The following is a 22,063-nucleotide window of genomic DNA, read 5'->3' as shown; positions in this document are numbered from 1 at the left end:
TTAGGGGATTTGTTACAAGGTTGGGGTTAGGAAAGAGATCAGAAGAAGCATTTGAGATGAGTGGCTGCGGACTGGATCACGTTCCCACCCCATTCCATCCAATTGTGGGTCTTGGGACCTGTGGAACTCCCTGCCGCAGGTCAGATTAACTTGAAAGCAGCGGGTGATTGACCTCTCGATATCACTCCCTGCATAAGCATAAGGCTGCTCGCACCGTCCTTATACTGGGAAGAGGGCGAGACACGAGTGGCTGAGAGTGCTCCAGAGGGCCTTCAAAGCTCTCTGCTTGAGCGGTGATTTTATTTATTTATTTCATTTATATACCGCTTTTCTCACCCCTGGGGGGACTCAAATAAATGGCAAAAATTCAATGCCTCACATACGATTAAAAACGGTATTCTCACACATCTAAAACAATAAGCTGGTGGTTATTGTTTTAGCCCCGGTGGCAAAGTGCGTTAAGCGCTGAGTTGCTGAACTTGCAGACCGAAAGGTCCCAGGTTCAAACTAAAAAGCTACCTTTGCATTTTCCTAAAATATAGACTACTTCAAGACCTCTGACCCTCCATTAGGCGTTATCTCTGGAATTTCCTATCTAGGCTCTCAGGGGTTCTCATTAATGACAAGTGGAGTGCCACAAGCAGGGCTCCGTCCTGGGCCCGGTTCTGTTCAACATCTTTATTAACGACTTAGACGAAGGGTTAGAAGGCACGATCCTCAAGTTTGCAGACGACACCAAACTGGGAGGGAGAGCCAACACTCCAGAAGACAGGAGCAGAATTCAAAACGATCTTGACAGACTAGAGAGATGATTGGCCGAAACTAACAAAATGAAGTTCAACAGGGACAAATGCAAGAGACTTCACTTCGGCAGAAAAAATGCAAATCAAAGATACAGAATGGGGGACGATGCCTGGCTTGACAGCAGTGTGTGCAAAAAAGACCTTGGAGTCCTCGTGGGGAGGAAGATGAACATGAGCCAACAATGTGATGCAGCAGCTAAAAAAGCCAATGGGATTCTGGCCTCATCAAGAGGGGAATAGCGTCTAGATCCAGGGAAGTTATGCTCCCCCTTATTCTATTCTGCCTTGGTCAGACCACACCTGGAATCACACTGCGTCCAATTCTGGGCACCACAGTTGAAGGGAGATGTTGACAAGCTGGAAAGTGTCCAGAGGAGGGCGACTAAAATGATGAAGGGTCTGGAGAACAAGCCCTATGAGGAGCGGCTTAAAGAGCTGGGCATGTTTAGCCTGCAGAAGAGAAGGCTGAGAGGAGACATGAGAGCCATGTACAAATACGTGAAGGGAAGTCATAGGGAGGAGCAAGCTTGTTTTCTGCTGCCCTGCAGACTAGGACGCAAGGGAACAAGGGCTTCAAACTACAGGAAAGGAAGGAGATTCCGTCTGGACATCAGGAAGAACTTCCTCACTGTGAGAAGGGCTGTTCGACAGTGGAACTCTCTCCCCCAGACTGTGGTGGAGGCTCCTTCTTTGGAGGCTTTTAAGCAGAGGCTGGATGGCCATCTGTCGGGGGTGCTTTGAATGCGATTTCCTGCTCCTTAGCAGGGGGTTGGACTAGATGGCCCATGTGGTCTCTTCCAACTCTACTATTCTATGATTCTATGATTCTATGATTCTAATTAAGGAGTTCCCCCCTATCTTAGCTTTTAGGGAGCCATTAGCACCCCTACACGGCACCAGGTCTTATCTTGACATCCCAAAAGCGTTAATTTGTCTTTGGTCCATTAGCTTATCTATTCTTGTTGACACTTAACATATGTCCCTGGCACTCAGGGTGAACTTTGGTCTTGCTTATGGGGAGACATCTATTTGCTAGGGCAGAATGTATTTTAAGGCTTCGCACACAATCTGCTGGTGATTACATTTTCCCTATTTCTATTTCTTAACATGATTACATTCAATATATAGTTTCCAAGTATTATATTTTCCCAATACACCTTCATCACTAGGACCTTCTAGTCTAATGACGGTCTTCCGCCAATGCTTTTAACACGTCCGGGTTTCTCTCTCTCTCCGTCCTCCTTTGTCCTAAGCTTCCTCCTGTTGCTGAGTCCGAATTTGTGTTCAGTTCGCTCAATCGGGATTGGGCCAAACATTGGAGGGTTTATTAACGTTTCCCTGACTGTTTTCCTCTTGTTTATTTCCTCAGGCGATTCCGAAGAGGAAGACATGGGATTCTTGGAGGTCCCGGTGACGGATATGAAGCAGCTGCTTCCAGAGTTGGGCCCAATGCCTGAAGGATTAAGCCCTCAACAGGTTGGTCGGTCTATTTATTCATTCCATTTTACATCCAAATACTAACCAGGGCTCTTCCCAAGGTCTTGAGATAGTAGATATTATTATTTTATGACACAGCAAACAAGACAGACATGCTGGATTTCGTATAACAAAATCACAAGCCGAACACTTCCCAAGTGTCTAGGACTGTGTGATGTATTTTCGGATGTTGCTGCAGATCCCAGCAGGGTGGCCTTTTGCAGTTGGCAGATCATGATTTTGTCAATGTCTATTGTTTCCCAATGCCGGCTGAGATCTTTTGGCATGGCACCCAGTGTGCCCATCACCACCGGGACCACCTGTACTGGTTTCTGCCAGAGTCTTTGAAGTTCAATCTTGAGGTCCTGAGAGCGGCTGAGTTTTTCCTGTTGTTTTTCGTCAATGCGACTGTCACCTGGGATGGCGACATCAATGATCCAAACCTTTTTCTTTTCCACAACTGTGATGTCTGGTGTGTTGTGTTCCAGAACTTTGTCAGTCTGGATTCGGAAGTCCCACAGTATTTTTGTGTGCTCATTTTCCAATACTTTTGCAGGTTTGTGATCCCACCAGTTCTTTGCTGCTGGGAGGTGGTACTTGAGGCATAAGTTCCAATGAATCATTTGGGCCACATAGTTGTGCCTCTGTTTGTAGTCTGTCTGTGCGATTTTCTTACAGCAGCTGAGGATATGATCCATGGTTTGGTCGGTTTCCTTGTACAGTCTGCATTTTGGGTCATCAGCTGATTTTTCAATCTTGGCCTGAATGGCCTTTGTCCTGATGTCTTGCTCCTGGGCTGCAAGGATCAGGCCTTCTGTCTCCTTCTTCAGGGTCCCATTCGTGAGCCAGAGCCAGGTCTTCTCCTTATCAGCTTTTCCTTCAATTTTGTCAAGGAACTTTCCATGCAATGTTTTGTTGTGCCAGCTGTCAGCTCTAGTTTGTAGTGCGGTTTTCTTGTACTGGTTTTTTGTCTGCTGTGCTTTGAGGAGTTTCTGATTTTTGACTTCAATCAAAGCAGGTTCTTCACTTTGCTTTACATATTCTGCCAGGGCATGTTCTTCTTCTTTGACTGCTTGTTTTACTTGTAAGAGTCCTCTGCCACCTGATCTTCTAGGCAGATATAGCCGGTCAACATCACTGCGAGGGTGCAGTGAATGATGAGTGGTCATGAGTTATTATTATTATTATTATAATTATTATTATTATTGTTATTATTATTTTATTTACATGTACATAACATGTGTATAACAGGCACACATGCACATAAGGTCCAAGTTTGTCTCCGAATATCGGACAGTTTTCAAGGGTTTAGGGGATATATGTTCCGTATATACTCGAGTATAAGCCGACCCAAATATAAACCAAGGCACCTAATTTTCCACAAAAAACTGGGAAAACATTGACTCCAGTATGAGCCGAGGGTGGTAAATTTCAGAAATAAAAATAGATACCAATAAAATGACATTAATTGAGGCATCTGTAGGTGAAATGTTTTTGAATATTTACATAAAGCTCAAATTTAAGATAAGACTTTTCAGCTCTGATCAAATCATGATTCTCATCTTCTTCAATGTAAATGTGCTTATGTATCCTTTTAATAATAACAGAGTAAAATAATACATGTAATAATAATAATAATAATAATAATAAATACAGTAAAATAATACATGTAATAATAAATAGTAAAATAATAAATGTAATAATAATAAGATCAGAGTGAAATAATAAATGTATTATTATTAATAATAAAAATAGAGTAAAATAAATGTAATAGTAGCAACAATAATAGAGAAAAATAATAAATGTAATAATACCAATAATAATAGAGAAAAATATTAAATGTACCATATATTCTCGAGTATAAGCTGACTCAAATATAAGCCAACCAGGACCCTCACCCGAGTCTAAGCTGAGGGGGAATTTTTAGTCTTAAAAAAAGGGCTGAATAACTAGGCTTATACTCGAGCATACAGTATATTATATAATATTATATTATTTATTATAATTATTTATTACATGTACATAGAGAACACAGCACACATGCACATTAGGTCCAAGCGTCTGGGATTTGTCTTTGTCTTATTATTATTATTATTTTGTTTATTATTATTATATTATATATTATAATTATTTTATTGACATGTACATAACAGCACAGCGCACATGCGCATTAGGTCTAAGCATCTGGGATTTGTCTTTGAATATTGGGCTCTTCCCAAGGGCCTGGGATAGTAGAGATATTATTATTATTATTATTATTATTATTATTATTATTATTATTATTATATTGTTTATTATTATTATATTATATATTATAATTACTTTATTTACATGTACATAACAACACAGTGCACATGCGCATTAGGTCCAAGTGTCTGGGATTCACCTATGGATATCAGGCTCTTCCTAAGGGAATTGGATATTTTAATATTATTATAATATATTATTAAAGTATATAATCTATATATATGAAAGAGTGATGGCATCATGGTGACACACAAAACAACAAAACTACAGGCCCCCCAACCTCGAAATTTGACAACACAACCCATCATCCATGCCTCTAGGTTGATACAACAAAAAGAAAAGAAAAATAAAGTCCTAATTTGAGAGAGAGGAATAATTGCTTTTATCCAATTGCTGCCAGTTAGAAGGCTAAGCTCCTCCAACTTGGTCTCCTAGCAACCCAATAAAAAATAATAAAAAACACTAAAAATTAATACAATAAAATACTATAATAACAGAAAATAACTAAAAATAATACAAGAAAATAATAAAATATAATAAATAAAAATATAACTTACAATAAAATTAATAAAAAATTGCAAATAAAGTCAAATAAAAATTACACAACAATTTTTAACCAATACCACCACCACTTTGCCACAGCAACGCGTGGCCGGGCACAGCTAGTATATATATAAAATGTAAGGTACGTTTGTAGGACTGAGTAAACAACAAAACCACTGGAGCAAATCACACCAAATTTGGCCACAAAAGACATAGTCATCCAATCTATGTCTTTCAAACAAAAAACCTAGAAAAATATAGTCCAAATTAGAGGATGAGTTAGAGCCGTTTTTTCTCCCTTTGTTTCTTCAGCTTCATGGGCTTTCCCCTCTAACAACACGATTTTTGTCTCTCTGTTTCCTGTAAAGAGTGGTCATGGCACGAACACACACAGAGGGCTTCTGTTTCTAAAATTGTCTTGTGGCGGCAACCGGAAAGCGTTGCTGCCTTTGGTAAAGCCCAAGCTCAGCTCCTTTCCTGATGGTCAGATACACGCAAAACAAACGGGAAGCTAAAATCCGAACCATTTGCTACATCTTTCCAACAAGATATGAATAACCATCAGGATAATGAGAGGAATGCAAGAAAATAATATGCTTTTATTATCCTGAAATCCAGAATTGTCCAGTCCACCTTGATGGTGCAGCATACACAAACTTTGTTTCGTGGACAAAATTAGTAATAATCTATATATATAAAAATGTAATGTGCGTTTTTCTTATGGAGTAAACAACAAAACCACTGGACGAAATCACACCAAATTTGGCCGCAAAAGATAGTCATCCAAAATATGTATTTCAATAAAAAAAAACCTAGAAAAATAGTCCAAATTACAAAGGATGAGGAAGAGCCTTTCTCCCCCTAACTGCCAGTCAGAAAGGTAGGCTCTGCTGCATCTATATAAAAATGTAATACTTGTTTTACTATGGAGTAAACAACAAAACCACTGGACCAAATCACACCAAATTTGGCCGCAAAAGACAGTCATCCAAAATATGTATTTCAATTAAAAAAAACCCTAGAAAAATAGTCCAAATTACAAAGGATGAGGAAGAGCCTTTCTCCCCCTAACTGCCAGTCAGAAAGGTAGGCTCTGCTGCATCTATATAAAAATGTAATACTTGTTTTACTATGGAGTAAACAAAACCACTGAACCCAATCATACCAAATTTGGCCACAAAAGACAGTCATCCAAAATATGTCTTTCAATTAAAAAAAAACCCTAGATAAATAGTCCAAATTACAAAGGATGAGGAAGAGCCTTTCTCCCCCGGCTGCCAGTCAGAAAGGTAGGCTCTGCTGCATCTATATAGAAACGTAATGCTTGTTTTACTATGGAGTAAACAAAACTACTGAACCCAATCATACCAAATTTGGCCACAAAAGACAGTCATCCAAAATATGTCTTTCAATAAAAAAAACCCTAGAAAAATAGTCCAAATTACAAAGGATGAGGAAGAGCCTTTCTCCCCCTAACTGCCAGTCAGAAAGGTATGCCCTGCTGCATCTATATAAAAATGTAATGCTTGTTTTACTATGGAGTAAACAAAACTACTGAACCCAATCATATCAAATTTGGCCACAAAAGACAGTCATCCAAAATATGTCTTTCATTAAAAAAAAACCTAGAAAAATAGTCCAAATTACAAAGGATGAGGAAGAGCCTTTCTCCCCCGGCTGCCAGTCAGAAAGGTAGGCTCTGCTGCATCTATATAAAAACGTAATGCTTGTTTTACTATAGAGTAAACAAAACTACTGAACCCAATCATACCAAATTTGGCCACAAAAGACAGTCATCCAAAATATGTCTTTCAATAAAAAAAACCTAGAAAAATAGTCCAAATTACAAAGGATGAGGAAGAGCCTTTCTCCTCCGGCTGCCAGTCAGAAAGGTAGGCTCTGCTGCATCTATATAAAAATGTAATACTTGTTTTACTATGGAGTAAACAAAACCACTGAACCCAATCATACCAAATTTGGCCACAAAAGACAGTCATCCAAAATATGTCTTTCAATAAAAAAAACCTAGAAAAATAGTCCAAATTACAGAGGACGAGGAAGAGCCTTTTCCCCCCGGCTGCCAGTCAGAAAGGTAGGCTCTGCTGCATCTATATAGAAACGTAATGCTTGTTTTACTATGGAGTAAACAAAACTACTGAACCCAATCATACCAAATTTGGCCACAAAAGACAGTCATCCAAAATATGTCTTTCAATAAAAAAACCCTAGAAAAATAGTCCAAATTACAAAGGATGAGGAAGAGCCTTTCTCCCCCTAACTGCCAGTCAGAAAGGTAGGCCCTGCTGCCTTTAGGCCCCGCCCCTTTCACGTCCTAGCAACTCCCGCAGCCAAAATGGCGCCCAGGGGACAGGCACTTGAGCCTGATCCACACTGCCTATAAAATACAGATTATCAGATTTGAACTGGATTATACGGCAGTGTAGACTCAAGGCCCTTCCACACAGCTATATTACCCATTTATAATCTTATATTATCTGCTCTGAACTGGATTATCTTGAGTCCACACTGCCATATAATCCAGTTTAGTGTGCATTTTATACAGCTGTGCAGAAGGTGCCTCATATAATCCAGTTCTAAGCAGATAATATTAGATTATAAATATACAGTAGAATCTCACTTAGCCAACATAAACAGGCCGGCAGAACGTTGTATAAGTGAATATGTTGAATAATAAGAAGGGTTTCAGGAAAAGCCGATTAAACATCAAATTAGGTAATCATTATACAAATTAAGCACCAAACATCATGTTATACAACAAATTTAACAGAAAAAGTAGTACAATACGTGGTAATGTAATGTAGTAATTACTGTATTTACGAATTTAGCACCAAAACATCACAATGTATTGAAAGCATTGACTACAAAAACATTGACTACTAAAAGGCTGACTGCATTGGATAATCCAGAACGTTGGATAAGCGAATGTTGGATAAGTGGGACTCTACTGTAATATGAAATACTTACTGTGGTATAACAATACAGAACAATATAATCTCTAAAACCGGGACAGTCAATAAAGAGCAACACTCTGAAAGCAGGGGAATTGGGAATTCCGGAAAGGAAACAATCGGGGCCAGCTAACACTTCCCAACAAAGGATTCCCCCAGGTAGGAAGCAGCCAGGCTTTGAAGCTGCAAGGCCATTAAATGCTAATCAAGGTGGCTAATTGCAGCATTCATACCTGCCACACCTAGACTATTGATTGCTATTCACACTGGCCAACCAAGGATAGAAAACCCCCAGACTTTGAAGCTGCAAGGCTACTCCGTCCCATTCAGCCTGGCCTAGCAAGGATGCCCTAGATAGAAAGCAGCCAGGCTTTGAAGCTGCAAGACTATTCAGTGCAGTTCAAGCTGGCCAAACAATGATTTCCCTACAAAGGAAGTAGCCAGGCCTCTTTGATTGAGGGTGCGACTCCAGCTACTCCCGAAAACGGCCAGGCTTTGAGGCTGCAAGGCTATTCACTGCTATTCCACCTGGCCAACAAAGGATTCCCATAAGCCACAGCAACGCATGGCCCGGCACAGCTAGTATTGTATATAACACTATGTAACACGATTTTTGTTCCTGGGTGATATGTGTCATTTCCTAATTGGTTCTATCATAAAAACACAGAAAAAAAATTATTAAACTGCAAAAACTTTGTTTTTGTGGGACATCCTGCAGCATACTTTGCTCTGTTTTTTTCAGTAAATATCTCAGAGTTTCAACCCATTCAATCTGGTTTGTGGCAGCGACAAAAATGAAGTTTCTGGAACAGAAACCTTTCACAGAGAGGACTGCCCAGTTGAACAGGAAATAACACTTTCCAAACCAGGAACAGAACATTTTGCAAAATTTCCCACAGAGTGTAATTGCCCTTAGGTAAAATAATACAGAACAATATAATCTCTAAAACCAGGACAGTCAATAAAGAGCAACACTCTGAAAGCAGGGAAATTGGGGATTCCGGACGGGAAACAATCGGGGCCAGCTAACAGCTCCCAACAAAGGATTCCCCCAGGCAGGAAGCAGCCAGGCTTTGAAGCTGCAAGGCCATTGAATGCTAATCGAGGTGGCTAATTGCAGCATTCATACCTGCTCACACTGAGACAGTTGCTATTCACACTGGCCAACTGGCTTGGATAAGTGAGACTCTACTGTAAATGTAATAATAATAATAAATAGATAATTAATAGATTAAAATAATAAATGTAACAATACCAATCATAATAAAGAAAAATAATAAATATACCATATATACTTGAGTATAAGCCGACCTGAATATAAGCCCACCAGGACCCTCATCCGAGTATAAGACGAGGAGGTTTTTTTTTCAGTCCTAAAAAAGGGCTGAAAAACTAGGCTTATACTCAAGTATATACAATACTAGCTGTTCCCGGCCACGCGTTGCTGTGGCTAGGACTTAATTTTTCTTTTCTTTTTGTTGTATGAATGTAGAGGCGTGGATGAGAGGTTGTGCTGTCAATTTTCGAGGTTGTGGGGCGTTTAGTTTAGTTGTTTTCTCCGGTGCCGGGATTCCATTACCCTTTTATATATATATACTAGCTGTGCCCGGCCACGCGTTGTTGTGGCTAGGACTTAATTTTTCTTTTCTTTTTGTTGTATGAATGTAGAGGCTTGGATGAGAGGTTGTGCTGTCAATTTTCGAGGTTGTGGGGCGTTTAGTTTAGTTGTTTTGTCCGGTGCCGGGATTCCATTACCCTTTTATATATATATACTAGCTGTGCCCGGCCACGCGTTGTTGTGGCTAGGACTTAATTTTTCTTTTCTTTTAGTTGTATGAACATAGAGGCGTGGATGAGAGGTTGTGCTGTCAATTTTCGAGGTTGTGGGGCGTTTAGTTTAGTTGTTTTGTCCGGTGCCGGGATTCCATTACCCTTTTATATATATAGACTAGCTGTGCCTGGCCACGCGTTGCTGTGGCTAGGACTTAATTTTTCTTTTCTTTTTGTTGTATGAATGTAGAGGCGTGGATGAGAGGTTGTGCTGTCAATTTTCGAGGTTGTGGGGCGTTTAGTTTAGTTGTTTTGTCCGGTGCCGGGATTCCATTACCCTTTTATATATATAGACTAGCTGTGCCTGGCCACGCGTTGCTGTGGCTAGGACTTAATTTTTCTTTTCTTTTTGTTGTATGAATGTAGAGGCGTGGATGAGAGGTTGTGCTGTCAATTTTCGAGGTTGTGGGGCGTTTAGTTTAGTTGTTTTGTCCGGTGCCGGGATTCCATTACCCTTTTATATATATAGACTAGCTGTGCCCGGCCACGCATTGCTGTGGCTAGGACTTAATTTTTCTTTTCTTTTTGTTGTCTGAACGTAGAGGCGTGGATGAGAGGTTGTGCTGTCAATTTTCGAGGTTGTGGGGCCTTTAGTTTAGTTGTTTTGTCCGGTGCCGGGATTCCATTACCCTTTTATATATATAGATATGGATAAGCTAACTTTCTTGATGAAAAGAAACACCGGCAAAGCTATGAAAGAGACAAACTGGACGTTCTTCAAAGAATATTTAAAGAATGAACTTAAGAAAGATTTTTAGATTTTAACTGGGAAAAGATGGATAGAGGAAAGACAGATAAAGGAGATCCAACCTGATGTATTTTTTTTTTTTTACAATTTTGTGAACATTTTATCTTCTTTCCATCTCTAATTGGTCTGTTTAACTCTCTGCCTTCTTCGCGGGTCCCTCGCAGGTCATTCGGCGGCACATCCTCGGCTCCATTGTGCAAAGCGAGAGGAGCTACGTGGATTCCTTGAGGCGCATCCTACAGGTAAGGAAGCCTTTGCTGCACCTCAACAGGGTTTCACCTCGCTCACAGCACCCACCAGGAAAGCAAAGGTGAAAGTCAAAGCAGCTTATTAAGAAGGCATATATAAAAAGGGTATAAAAACATGGAGTAAATCTTCTATATATATTACAACTAGCTGTGCCCGGCCACGCGTTGCTGTGGTGAAGTCTGGTGGTATGGGAAATAAAGTATTGAGTAACTGGTGGTAGTTAAGGTCAAGGGTCAAGGTTTTCCCCTGACATTAAGTCCATTATAAATGGGTAATATAGCTGTGTGAAGGGCCTTGAGTCTACACTGCTATATAATCCAGTTAAAATCTGCTAATCTGTATTTTATAGACAGTGTGGAAGAGGCCTAAGTGAGGCCTAACTCTGCCTGTCCCCTGGGTGAGTGGTGGTATGGGAAATAAAGTATTGAGGAACTGGTGGTAGTTAAGGTAAAGGGTAAAGGTTTTCCCCTGACATGAAGTCCATTATAAATGGGTAATATAGCTGTGTGGGCCTTGAGTCTACACTGCCATATAATCCAGTTGAAATCAGATAATCTGTACCTTATAGGCCAGGGGTCCTCAAACTTTTTAAGCAGGGGGCCGCTCCACAATCCTTCAGACTGTTGAGGGGCCAAATTATTATTTGAAAAAGAAATACGAACAAATCCCGATGCACACTGCACATGTCTTATTTGTAGTGCAAAACAACAACAACAATGAAAGAACAATAAAATATTTTAAAATGAAAACAATTTTAACCAACATAAACCTATCAGGCCAATGAGATAGTCAAGTTAATTAGGATTGTCGTTGTTGTCGTTGTTGTTGTGTGCCTTCAAGTCAAGTGGGCGAGCCAAAGTCTAAAATTATTTATTTATTCATTTACTACATTTATTTACTACATTTATATCCCACCCTTCTCACCCCGAAGGGAACTCAGAGCAGCTGTATGTACATACAATATATTATTAGCATAGCACAATATTAGCATTATATATGACTATATTGAACTATACCAGTATACTGTAATATTATATGTAATATATAACATGTAATTAATATTATTATATGGTATTATTATTAGTATTACATTGTATAACATAATATCAATATCATATGTATATATAATATATTATATTATTAAAACTGATATAAAAATATTATATTATAAATGAGGGCAGGGGCCAGGTAAATGACCTTGGAGGGCCGCATCCGGCCCCTGGGCCTTAGTTTGGGGACCCCTGTTATAGGCAGTGTGAAAGAGGCCTAAGTGAGGCCTGACTCTGCCTGTCCCCTGGGCTGAGTTGGTTGCTAGGAGACCCAGTGGGCAGAGCTTAGCCCTCTAAACTGGCAGCAATTGGATAAAAACAATTCTTCCTCTCTCTGTAATTAGGACTTTATTTTTCTTTCCTTTTTGTTGTATCAACCTAGAGGCGTGGATGATGGGTTGTGTTGTCAGATTTTGAGGTTGGAGGGCCTGTAGTTTTGTTGTTTTGTGGGTCGCCGTGATGCTATCACTCTTTTATATATATAGATGTAATGTGCATTTTTCTGATGGAGTAAACAACAAAACCCCTGAACCAAATTACACCAAATTTGGCCACAAAAGGCATACCCTGTTTCCCCGAAAATAAGACAGTGTCTTATATTAATTTTTGCTCCCAAAGATGCGCTAGGTCTTATTTTCAGGGGATGTCTTATTTTTTCACAAAGATGAATTCACATTTATGGTTGAATTTTTAAAAATGAAAATTTATTATCTACTGTACAGTAGTTGTCATCACAAAACAGCATAACCAAACTGTGAATCCTTTCAAGAATTTCTATATTATATTTTATTGCTATACTGTTTTAAAATTACTGTTTTAAATTTCTGTTTGTATGTAAATTTATGTTGTTGTTGGGCTTATCCCTGTGTAAGCTGCCCTGAGTCCCTTCTGGGAGATGGAGGTGGGATACAAGAATAAAGTTATATTATTATAATATTATTATTATTTCTTGTTACTACCTTTATTTTCATGTACAACAATCTATGGTATGTACATTTACCGATCCTGCACGCTTCTAAACAAAAACTTTACTAGGTCTTACTTTCGAGGGAGGCCTTATATTTAGCAATTCAGCAAAACCTCTACTAGGTCTTATTTTCTGGGGATGTCTTATTTTCAGGGAAACAGGGTAGTCATCCAATCTACGTCTTTCAATCAAATAAACCCTAGAAGTATAAAGTCGTATGTGTATATATATATATATATATATATATATATATATGTGTGTGTGTGTGTGTGTATGTATGTATGTGTGTGTGTGTCTATCTATCTATCTATCTATCTATATATAAAAGAGTGATGGCATCACGGCAGCGGACAAAACAACAAAAGGAGTACAACTTCCTATGACAACTTCCTATGACAACTTCCTTCCTACGACAACTTCCTATGAATCATGCCGAATACGGGTGAACTATACATCCCAGTCCCGACAACTCCTGTGAATCATGCCGAATACGGGTGAACTATACATCCCAGTCCCGACAACTCCTGTGAATCATGCCGAATACGGGTGAACTATACATCCCAGTCCCGACAACTCCTATGAATCATAGCGAATACGGGTGAACTATACATCCCAGTCCCGACAACTCCTATGAATCATAGCGAATACGGGTGAACTATACATCCCAGTCCCGACAACTCCTATGAATCATAGCGAATACGGGTGAACTATACATCCCAGTCCCGACAACTCCTGTGAATCATGCCGAATACGGGTGAACTATACATCCCAGTCCCGACAACTCCTGTGAATCATGCCGAATACGGGTGAACTATACATCCCAGTCCCGACAACTCCTATGAATCATAGCGAATACGGGTGAACTATACATCCCAGTCCCGACAACTCCTATGAATCATAGCGAATACGGGTGAACTATACATCCCAGTCCCGACAACTCCTATGAATCATAGCGAATACGGGTGAACTATACATCCCAGTCCCGACAACTCCTATGAATCATGCCGAATACGGGTGAACTATACATCCCAGTCCCGACAACTCCTATGAATCATAGCGAATACGGGTGAACTATACATCCCAGTCCCGACAACTCCTGTGAATCATGCCGAATACGGGTGAACTATACATCCCAGTCCCGACAACTCCTGTGAATCATGCCGAATACGGGTGAACTATACATCCCAGTCCCGACAACTCCTGTGAATCATGCCGAATACGGGTGAACTATACATCCCAGTCCCGACAACTCCTGTGAATCATGCCGAATACGGGTGAACTATACATCCCAGTCCCGACAACTCCTATGAATCATAGCGAATACGGGTGAACTATACATCCCAGTCCCGACAACTCCTATGAATCATAGCGAATACGGGTGAACTATACATCCCAGTCCCGACAACTCCTATGAATCATAGCGAATACGGGTGAACTATACATCCCAGTCCCGACAACTCCTGTGAATCATGCCGAATACGGGTGAACTATACATCCCAGTCCCGACAACTCCTGTGAATCATGCCGAATACGGGTGAACTATACATCCCAGTCCCGACAACTCCTGTGAATCATGCCGAATACGGGTGAACTATACATCCCAGTCCCGACAACTCCTGTGAATCATGCCGAATACGGGTGAACTATACATCCCAGTCCCGACAACTCCTGTGAATCATGCCGAATACGGGTGAACTATACATCCCAGTCCCGACAACTCCTATGAATCATGCCGAATACGGGTGAACTATACATCCCAGTCCCGACAACTCCTATGAATCATGCCGAATACGGGTGAACTATACATCCCAGTCCCGACAACTCCTATGAATCATGCCGAATACGGGTGAACTATACATCCCAGTCCCGACAACTCCTATGAATCATGCCGAATACGGGTGAACTATACATCCCAGTCCCGACAACTCCTGTGAATCATGCCGAATACGGGTGAACTATACATCCCAGTCCCGACAACTCCTGTGAATCATAGCGAATACGGGTGAACTATACATCCCAGTCCCGACAACTCCTGTGAATCATGCCGAATACGGGTGAACTATACATCCCAGTCCCGACAACTCCTATGAATCATGCCGAATACGGGTGAACTATACATCCCAGTCCCGACAACTCCTATGAATCATGCCGAATACGGGTGAACTATACATCCCAGTCCCGACAACTCCTATGAATCATGCCGAATACGGGTGAACTATACATCCCAGTCCCGACAACTCCTATGAATCATAGCGAATACGGGTGAACTATACATCCCAGTCCCGACAACTCCTATGAATCATAGCGAATACGGGTGAACTATACATCCCAGTCCCGACAACTCCTATAAATCATAGCGAATACGGGTGAACTATACATCCCAGTCCCGACAACTCCTATGAATCATGCCGAATACGGGTGAACTATACATCCCAGTCCCGACAACTCCTATGAATCATGCCGAATACGGGTGAACTATACATCCCAGTCCCGACAACTCCTATGAATCATAGCGAATACGGGTGAACTATACATCCCAGTCCCGACAACTCCTATGAATCATGCCGAATACGGGTGAACTATACATCCCAGTCCCGACAACTCCTATGAATCATAGCGAATACGGGTGAACTATACATCCCAGTCCCGACAACTCCTATGAATCATGGCGAATACGGGTGAACTATACATCCCAGTCCCGACAACTCCTATGAATCATAGCGAATACGGGTGAACTATACATCCCAGTCCCGACAACTCCTATAAATCATGGCGAATACGGGTGAACTATACATCCCAGTCCCGACAACTCCTATGAATCATAGCGAATACGGGTGAACTATACATCCCAGTCCCGACAACTCCTATGAATCATGGCGAATACGGGTGAACTATACATCCCAGTCCCGACAACTCCTATGAATCATGCCGAATACGGGTGAACTATACATCCCAGTCCCGACAACTCCTATGAATCATGCCGAATACGGGTGAACTATACATCCCAGTCCCGACAACTCCTATGAATCATGCCGAATACGGGTGAACTATACATCCCAGTCCCGACAACTCCTATGAATCATGGCAAATACTCCTCAAACCTCTCTAGTATGTTCAGTTGCTGATCAATCCCTCTGTTTGCTGTGCGCCATAGGAAAGGATAAGAAAGGGTTAAGGGAGAGGCAGTGCGCGGGGTCATTCAAATTCCACACCAGTGGAGAGAGTCAGAAACACTGGGGTGTCTGTGGTGGAGGAAAAACAGAAAATCTAGGATGAAATTGTCCCCAAATGAAAGGCTTCCCATGGGTGGTGGGCAGTAAGGTGTTTGTGGAGGACATTGGCAGGGAGTCGGAAACACTGGGGTGTCTGTGGTGGAGGAAAAACAGAAAATCTAGGATGAAATTATCCCCAAATGAAAGTCTTGACTTGGGTGGTGGACAGTAGGGTGTTTGTGGAGGACATTGGCAGGGAGTCAGAAACACTGGGGTGACTGTGGTGGAAGAAAAACAGAAAATCTAGGATGAAATTGTCCCCGAATGAAAGCCTTGACTTGGGTGGTGGGCAGTAGGGTGTTTGTGGAGGACATTGGCAGGGAGTCAGAAACACTGGGGTGTCTGTGGTGGAGGAAAAACAGAAAATCTAGGATGAAATTGTCCCCGAATGAAAGCCTTGACTTGGGTGGTGGGCAGTAGGGTGTTTGTGGAGGAAATTGGCAGGGAGTCAGAAACACTGGGCTGTCTGTGGTGGAGGAAAAACAGAAAATCTAGGATGAAATTGTCCCCGAATGAAAGCCTTGACTTGGGTGGTGGGCAGTAGGTTGTTTGTGGAGGACATTGGCAGGGAGTCAGAAACACTGGGGTGACTGTGGTGGAGGAAAAACAGAAAATCTAGGATGAAATTGTCCCCGAATGAAAGCCTTGACTTGGGTGGTGGGCAGTAGGGTGTTTGTGGAGGACATTGGCAGGGAGTCAGAAACACTGGGGTGTCTGTGGTGGAGGAAAAACAGAAAATCTAGGATGAAATTGTCCCCAAATGAAAGCCTTGACTTGGGTGGTGGGCAGTAGGGTTTTTGTGGAGGACATTGGCAGGGAGTCAGAAACACTGGGGTGACTGTGGTGGAGGAAAAACAGAAAATCTAGGATGAAATTGTCCCCGAATGAAAGCCTTGACTTGGGTGGTGGGCAGTAGGGTGTTTGTGGAGGAAATTGGCAGGGAGTCAGAAACACTGGGCTGTCTGTGGTGGAGGAAAAACAGAAAATCTAGGATGAAATTGTCCCCGAATGAAAGCCTTGACTTGGGTGGTGGGCAGTAAGGTGTTTGTGGAGGACATTGGCAGGGAGTCAGAAACACTGGGGTGACTGTGGTGGAGGAAAAACAGAAAATCTAGGATGAAATTGTCCCTGAATGAAAGCCTTGACTTGGGTGGTGGGCAGTAGGTTGTTTGTGGAGGACATTGGCAGGGAGTCAGAAACACTGGGGTGACTGTGGTGGAGGAAAAACAGAAAATCTAGGATGAAATTGTCCCCGAATGAAAGCCTTGACTTGGGTGGTGGGCAGTAAGGTGTTTGTGGAGGACATTGGCAGGGAGTCAGAAACACTGGGGTGACTGTGGTGGAGGAAAAACAGAAAATCTAGGATGAAATTGTCCCTGAATGAAAGCCTTGACTTGGGTGGTGGGCAGTAGGGTGTTTGTGGAGGACATTGGCAGGGAGTCAGAAACACTGGGGTGTCTGTGGTGGAGGAAAAACAGAAAATCTAGGATGAAATTGTCCCCAAATGAAAGCCTTGACTTGGGTGGTGGGCAGTAGGGTGTTTGTGGAGGACATTGGCAGGGAGTCAGAAACACTGGGGTGTCTGTGGTGGAGGAAAAACAGAAAATCTAGGATGAAATTGTCCCCGAATGAAAGGCTTGACTTGGGTGGTGGGCAGTAGGGTTTTTGTGGAGGACATTGGCAGGGAGTCAGAAACACTGGGGTGACTGTGGTGGAGGAAAAACAGAAAATCTAGGATGAAATTGTCCCTGAATGAAAGCCTTGACTTGGGTGGTGGGCAGTAGGTTGTTTGTGGAGGACATTGGCAGGGAGTCAGAAACACTGGGGTGACTGTGGTGGAGGAAAAACAGAAAATCTAGGATGAAATTGTCCCCGAATGAAAGCCTTGACTTGGGTGGTGGGCAGTAAGGTGTTTGTGGAGGACATTGGCAGGGAGTCAGACACACTGGGGTGACTGTGGTGGAGGAAAAACAGAAAATCTAGGATGAAATTGTCCCTGAATGAAAGCCTTGACTTGGGTGGTGGGCAGTAGGTTGTTTGTGGAGGACATTGGCAGGGAGTCAGAAACACTGGGGTGACTGTGGTGGAGGAAAAACAGACAATCTAGGATGAAATTGTCCCCGAATGAAAGCCTTGACTTGGGTGGTGGGCAGTAGGGTGTTTGTGGAGGACATTGGCAGGGAGTCAGAAACACTGGGGTGTCTGTGGTGGAGGAAAAACAGAAAATCTAGGATGAAATTGTCCCCAAATGAAAGCCTTGACTTGGGTGGTGGGCAGTAGGGTGTTTGTGGAGGACATTGGCAGGGAGTCAGAAACACTGGGGTGTCTGTGGTGGAGGAAAAACAGAAAATCTAGGATGAAATTGTCCCCGAATGAAAGGCTTGACTTGGGTGGTGGGCAGTAGGGTTTTTGTGGAGGACATTGGCAGGGAGTCAGAAACACTGGGGTGACTGTGGTGGAGGAAAAACAGAAAATCTAGGATGAAATTGTCCCCGAATGAAAGCCTTGACTTGGGTGGTGGGCAGTAGGGTGTTTGTGGAGGAAATTGGCAGGGAGTCAGAAACACTGGGCTGTCTGTGGTGGAGGAAAAACAGAAAATCTAGGATGAAATTGTCCCCGAATGAAAGCCTTGACTTGGGTGGTGGGCAGTAAGGTGTTTGTGGAGGACATTGGCAGGGAGTCAGAAACACTGGGGTGACTGTGGTGGAGGAAAAACAGAAAATCTAGGATGAAATTGTCCCTGAATGAAAGCCTTGACTTGGGTGGTGGGCAGTAGGTTGTTTGTGGAGGACATTGGCAGGGAGTCAGAAACACTGGGGTGACTGTGGTGGAGGAAAAACAGAAAATCTAGGATGAAATTGTCCCCGAATGAAAGCCTTGACTTGGGTGGTGGGCAGTAAGGTGTTTGTGGAGGACATTGGCAGGGAGTCAGACACACTGGGGTGACTGTGGTGGAGGAAAAACAGAAAATCTAGGATGAAATTGTCCCTGAATGAAAGCCTTGACTTGGGTGGTGGGCAGTAGGTTGTTTGTGGAGGACATTGGCAGGGAGTCAGAAACACTGGGGTGACTGTGGTGGAGGAAAAACAGACAATCTAGGATGAAATTGTCCCCGAATGAAAGCCTTGACTTGGGTGGTGGGCAGTAGGGTGTTTGTGGAGGACATTGGCAGGGAGTCAGAAACACTGGGGTGTCTGTGGTGGAGGAAAAACAGAAAATCTAGGATGAAATTGTCCCCAAATGAAAGCCTTGACTTGGGTGGTGGGCAGTAGGGTGTTTGTGGAGGACATTGGCAGGGAGTCAGAAACACTGGGGTGTCTGTGGTGGAGGAAAAACAGAAAATCTAGGATGAAATTGTCCCCGAATGAAAGGCTTGACTTGGGTGGTGGGCAGTAGGGTTTTTGTGGAGGACATTGGCAGGGAGTCAGAAACACTGGGGTGACTGTGGTGGAGGAAAAACAGAAAATCTAGGATGAAATTGTCCCCGAATGAAAGCCTTGACTTGGGTGGTGGGCAGTAGGGTGTTTGTGGAGGAAATTGGCAGGGAGTCAGAAACACTGGGCTGTCTGTGGTGGAGGAAAAACAGAAAATCTAGGATGAAATTGTCCCCGAATGAAAGCCTTGACTTGGGTGGTGGGCAGTAAGGTGTTTGTGGAGGACATTGGCAGGGAGTCAGAAACACTGGGGTGACTGTGGTGGAGGAAAAACAGAAAATCTAGGGTGAAATTGTCCCTGAATGAAAGCCTTGACTTGGGTGGTGGGCAGTAGGTTGTTTGTGGAGGACATTGGCAGGGAGTCAGAAACACTGGGGTGACTGTGGTGGAGGAAAAACAGAAAATCTAGGATGAAATTGTCCCCGAATGAAAGCCTTGACTTGGGTGGTGGGTAGTAGGGTGTTTGTGGAGGACATTGGCAGGGAGTCAGAAACACTGGGGTGTCTGTGGTGGAGGAAAAACAGAAAATCTAGGATGAAATTGTCCCCAAATGAAAGCCTTGACTTGGGTGGTGGGCAGTAGGGTGTTTGTGGAGGACATTGGCAGGGAGTCAGAAACACTGGGGTGTCTGTGGTGGAGGAAAAACAGAAAATCTAGGATGAAATTGTCCCCGAATGAAAGGCTTGACTTGGGTGGTGGGCAGTAGGGTTTTTGTGGAGGACATTGGCAGGGAGTCAGAAACACTGTGGTGACTGTGGTGGAGGAAAAACAGAAAATCTAGGATGAAATTGTCCCCGAATGAAAGCCTTGACTTGGGTGGTGGGCAGTAGGGTGTTTGTGGAGGACATTGGCAGGGAGTCAGAAACACTGGGCTGTCTGTGGTGGAGGAAAAACAGAAAATCTAGGATGAAATTGTCCCCGAATGAAAGCCTTGACTTGGGTGGTGGGCAGTAGGGTGTTTGTGGAGGACATTGGCAGGGAGCCAGAAACACTGGGGTGTCTGTGGCGGAGGAAAAACAGAAAATCTAGGATGAAATTGTCCCTGAATGAAAGCCTTGACTTGGGTGGTGGGCAGTAGGGTGTTTGTGGAGGAAATTGGCAGGGAGTCAGAAACACTGGGCTGTCTGTGGTGGAGGAAAAACAGAAAATCTAGGATGAAATTATCCCCGAATGAAAGCCTTGACTTGGGTGGTGGGCAGTAGGGTGTTTGTGGAGGACATTGGCAGGGAGTCAGAAACACTGGGGTGACTGTGGTGGAGGAAAAACAGAAAATCTAGGATGAAATTGTCCCTGAATGAAAGCCTTGACTTGGGTGGTGGGCAGTAGGTTGTTTGTGGAGGACATTGGCAGGGAGTCAGAAACACTGGGGTGACTGTGGTGGAGGAAAAACAGAAAATCTAGGATGAAATTGTCCCCAAATGAAAGCCTTGACTTGGGTGGTGGGCAGTAGGGAGTTTGTGGAGGACATTGGCAGGGAGTCAGAAACACTGGGGTGACTGTGGTGGAGGAAAAACAGAAAATCTAGGATGAAATTGTCCCCGAATGAAAGCCTTGACTTGGGTGGTGGGCAGTAGGGTGTTTGTGGAGGACATTGGCAGGGAGTCAGAAACACTGGGGTGTCTGTGGTGGAGGAAAAACAGAAAATCTAGGATGAAATTGTCCCCGAATGAAAGCCTTGACTTGGGTGGTGGGCAGGAGGGTGTTTGTGGAGGACATTGACAGGGAGTCAGAAACACTGGGGTGTCTGTGGTGGAGGAAGAACCTCTCTAGTATGTTTAGTTGCTGATCAATCCTTCTGTGTGCCATAGGAAAGGGTAGGAAAGAGTTAAGGGAGAGGCAGTGCAAATTCCAGACTAATGGAGAGAGTCAGAAACACTGGGATGCCTGTGGTGGAGGAAAGACATACAATTTTGGTATTACAGGATTACAGGAACCCTCTGATGGAGATGGAGCCCAAAGTGCTGAGCGCCCGGAAGTGCCAGGTGGTCTTCTTCCGGGTCAAGGAGATCCTCCAGTGCCACTCCATGTTCCAGATCGCCCTGTCCTCCCGGGTGGCCGAGTGGGACACGACCGAGAAGATCGGCGACCTCTTCGTGGCCTCGGTGAGCATCTCTGCCGGGAAGGTTTCTTTCCACACAATGGAATAGACCGAGAGGGAGAAAAGATGTGTGGTCAAAATGACCTGGAATAGATGGGAGGGGGAAGAGCAAGAAAACCAGGTTGCTGTGAGTTTTCCGGGTTGTCTGGCCATGCTCCAGTAGCATTCTCTCCTGACGTTTCGCCTGCATCTGTGGCTAATGGCATCTTGAGAGGTTCTGTTCGCAATGTATCCAGGGTGGGACAAAGAACCCTCGTCTGAAGCAAGTGTGACTGTTGCAGTGAGCAAGCTTGAATGGCATTGGGTAGCCATGAAGTTTGCAAAGTCAATCAGTGAGGGTATCTGCATAGAAGTAGCCTGGCTGTTGTTGCCTGGCAG

The 22,063-nt window shown here is 43.2% G+C and overlaps 1 protein-coding gene across 7 annotated transcripts in view; it reads left to right on the top strand.

Moving 5' to 3' along the window:
* Positions 1–22,063, top strand: part of arhgef10l (Rho guanine nucleotide exchange factor 10 like) — a 252,583-nt gene that overhangs the window by 100,656 nt on the left and 129,864 nt on the right. For all 7 annotated transcript variants that reach the window (XR_010001388.1, XM_062965943.1, XM_062965944.1 and 4 more), the window contains 3 exons: positions 2,173–2,279; positions 10,781–10,858; positions 21,510–21,689. Coding sequence is in view for 6 of the 7 variants with exons in the window: in XM_062965943.1 (XP_062822013.1) it covers positions 2,173–2,279; positions 10,781–10,858; positions 21,510–21,689 (365 nt within the window). In the remaining variant the exon portion in view is untranslated. The remainder of the gene's footprint in view (positions 1–2,172; positions 2,280–10,780; positions 10,859–21,509; positions 21,690–22,063) is intronic.

This window comes from Anolis carolinensis, unplaced genomic scaffold, assembly GCF_035594765.1.
Source record: "Anolis carolinensis isolate JA03-04 unplaced genomic scaffold, rAnoCar3.1.pri scaffold_15, whole genome shotgun sequence".
NCBI classification, from domain to species: domain Eukaryota; kingdom Metazoa; phylum Chordata; class Lepidosauria; order Squamata; family Dactyloidae; genus Anolis; species Anolis carolinensis.
The sequence above is the reverse complement of the archived record's forward strand: the minus strand, read 5'-3'. Positions and strand labels throughout refer to the sequence as shown.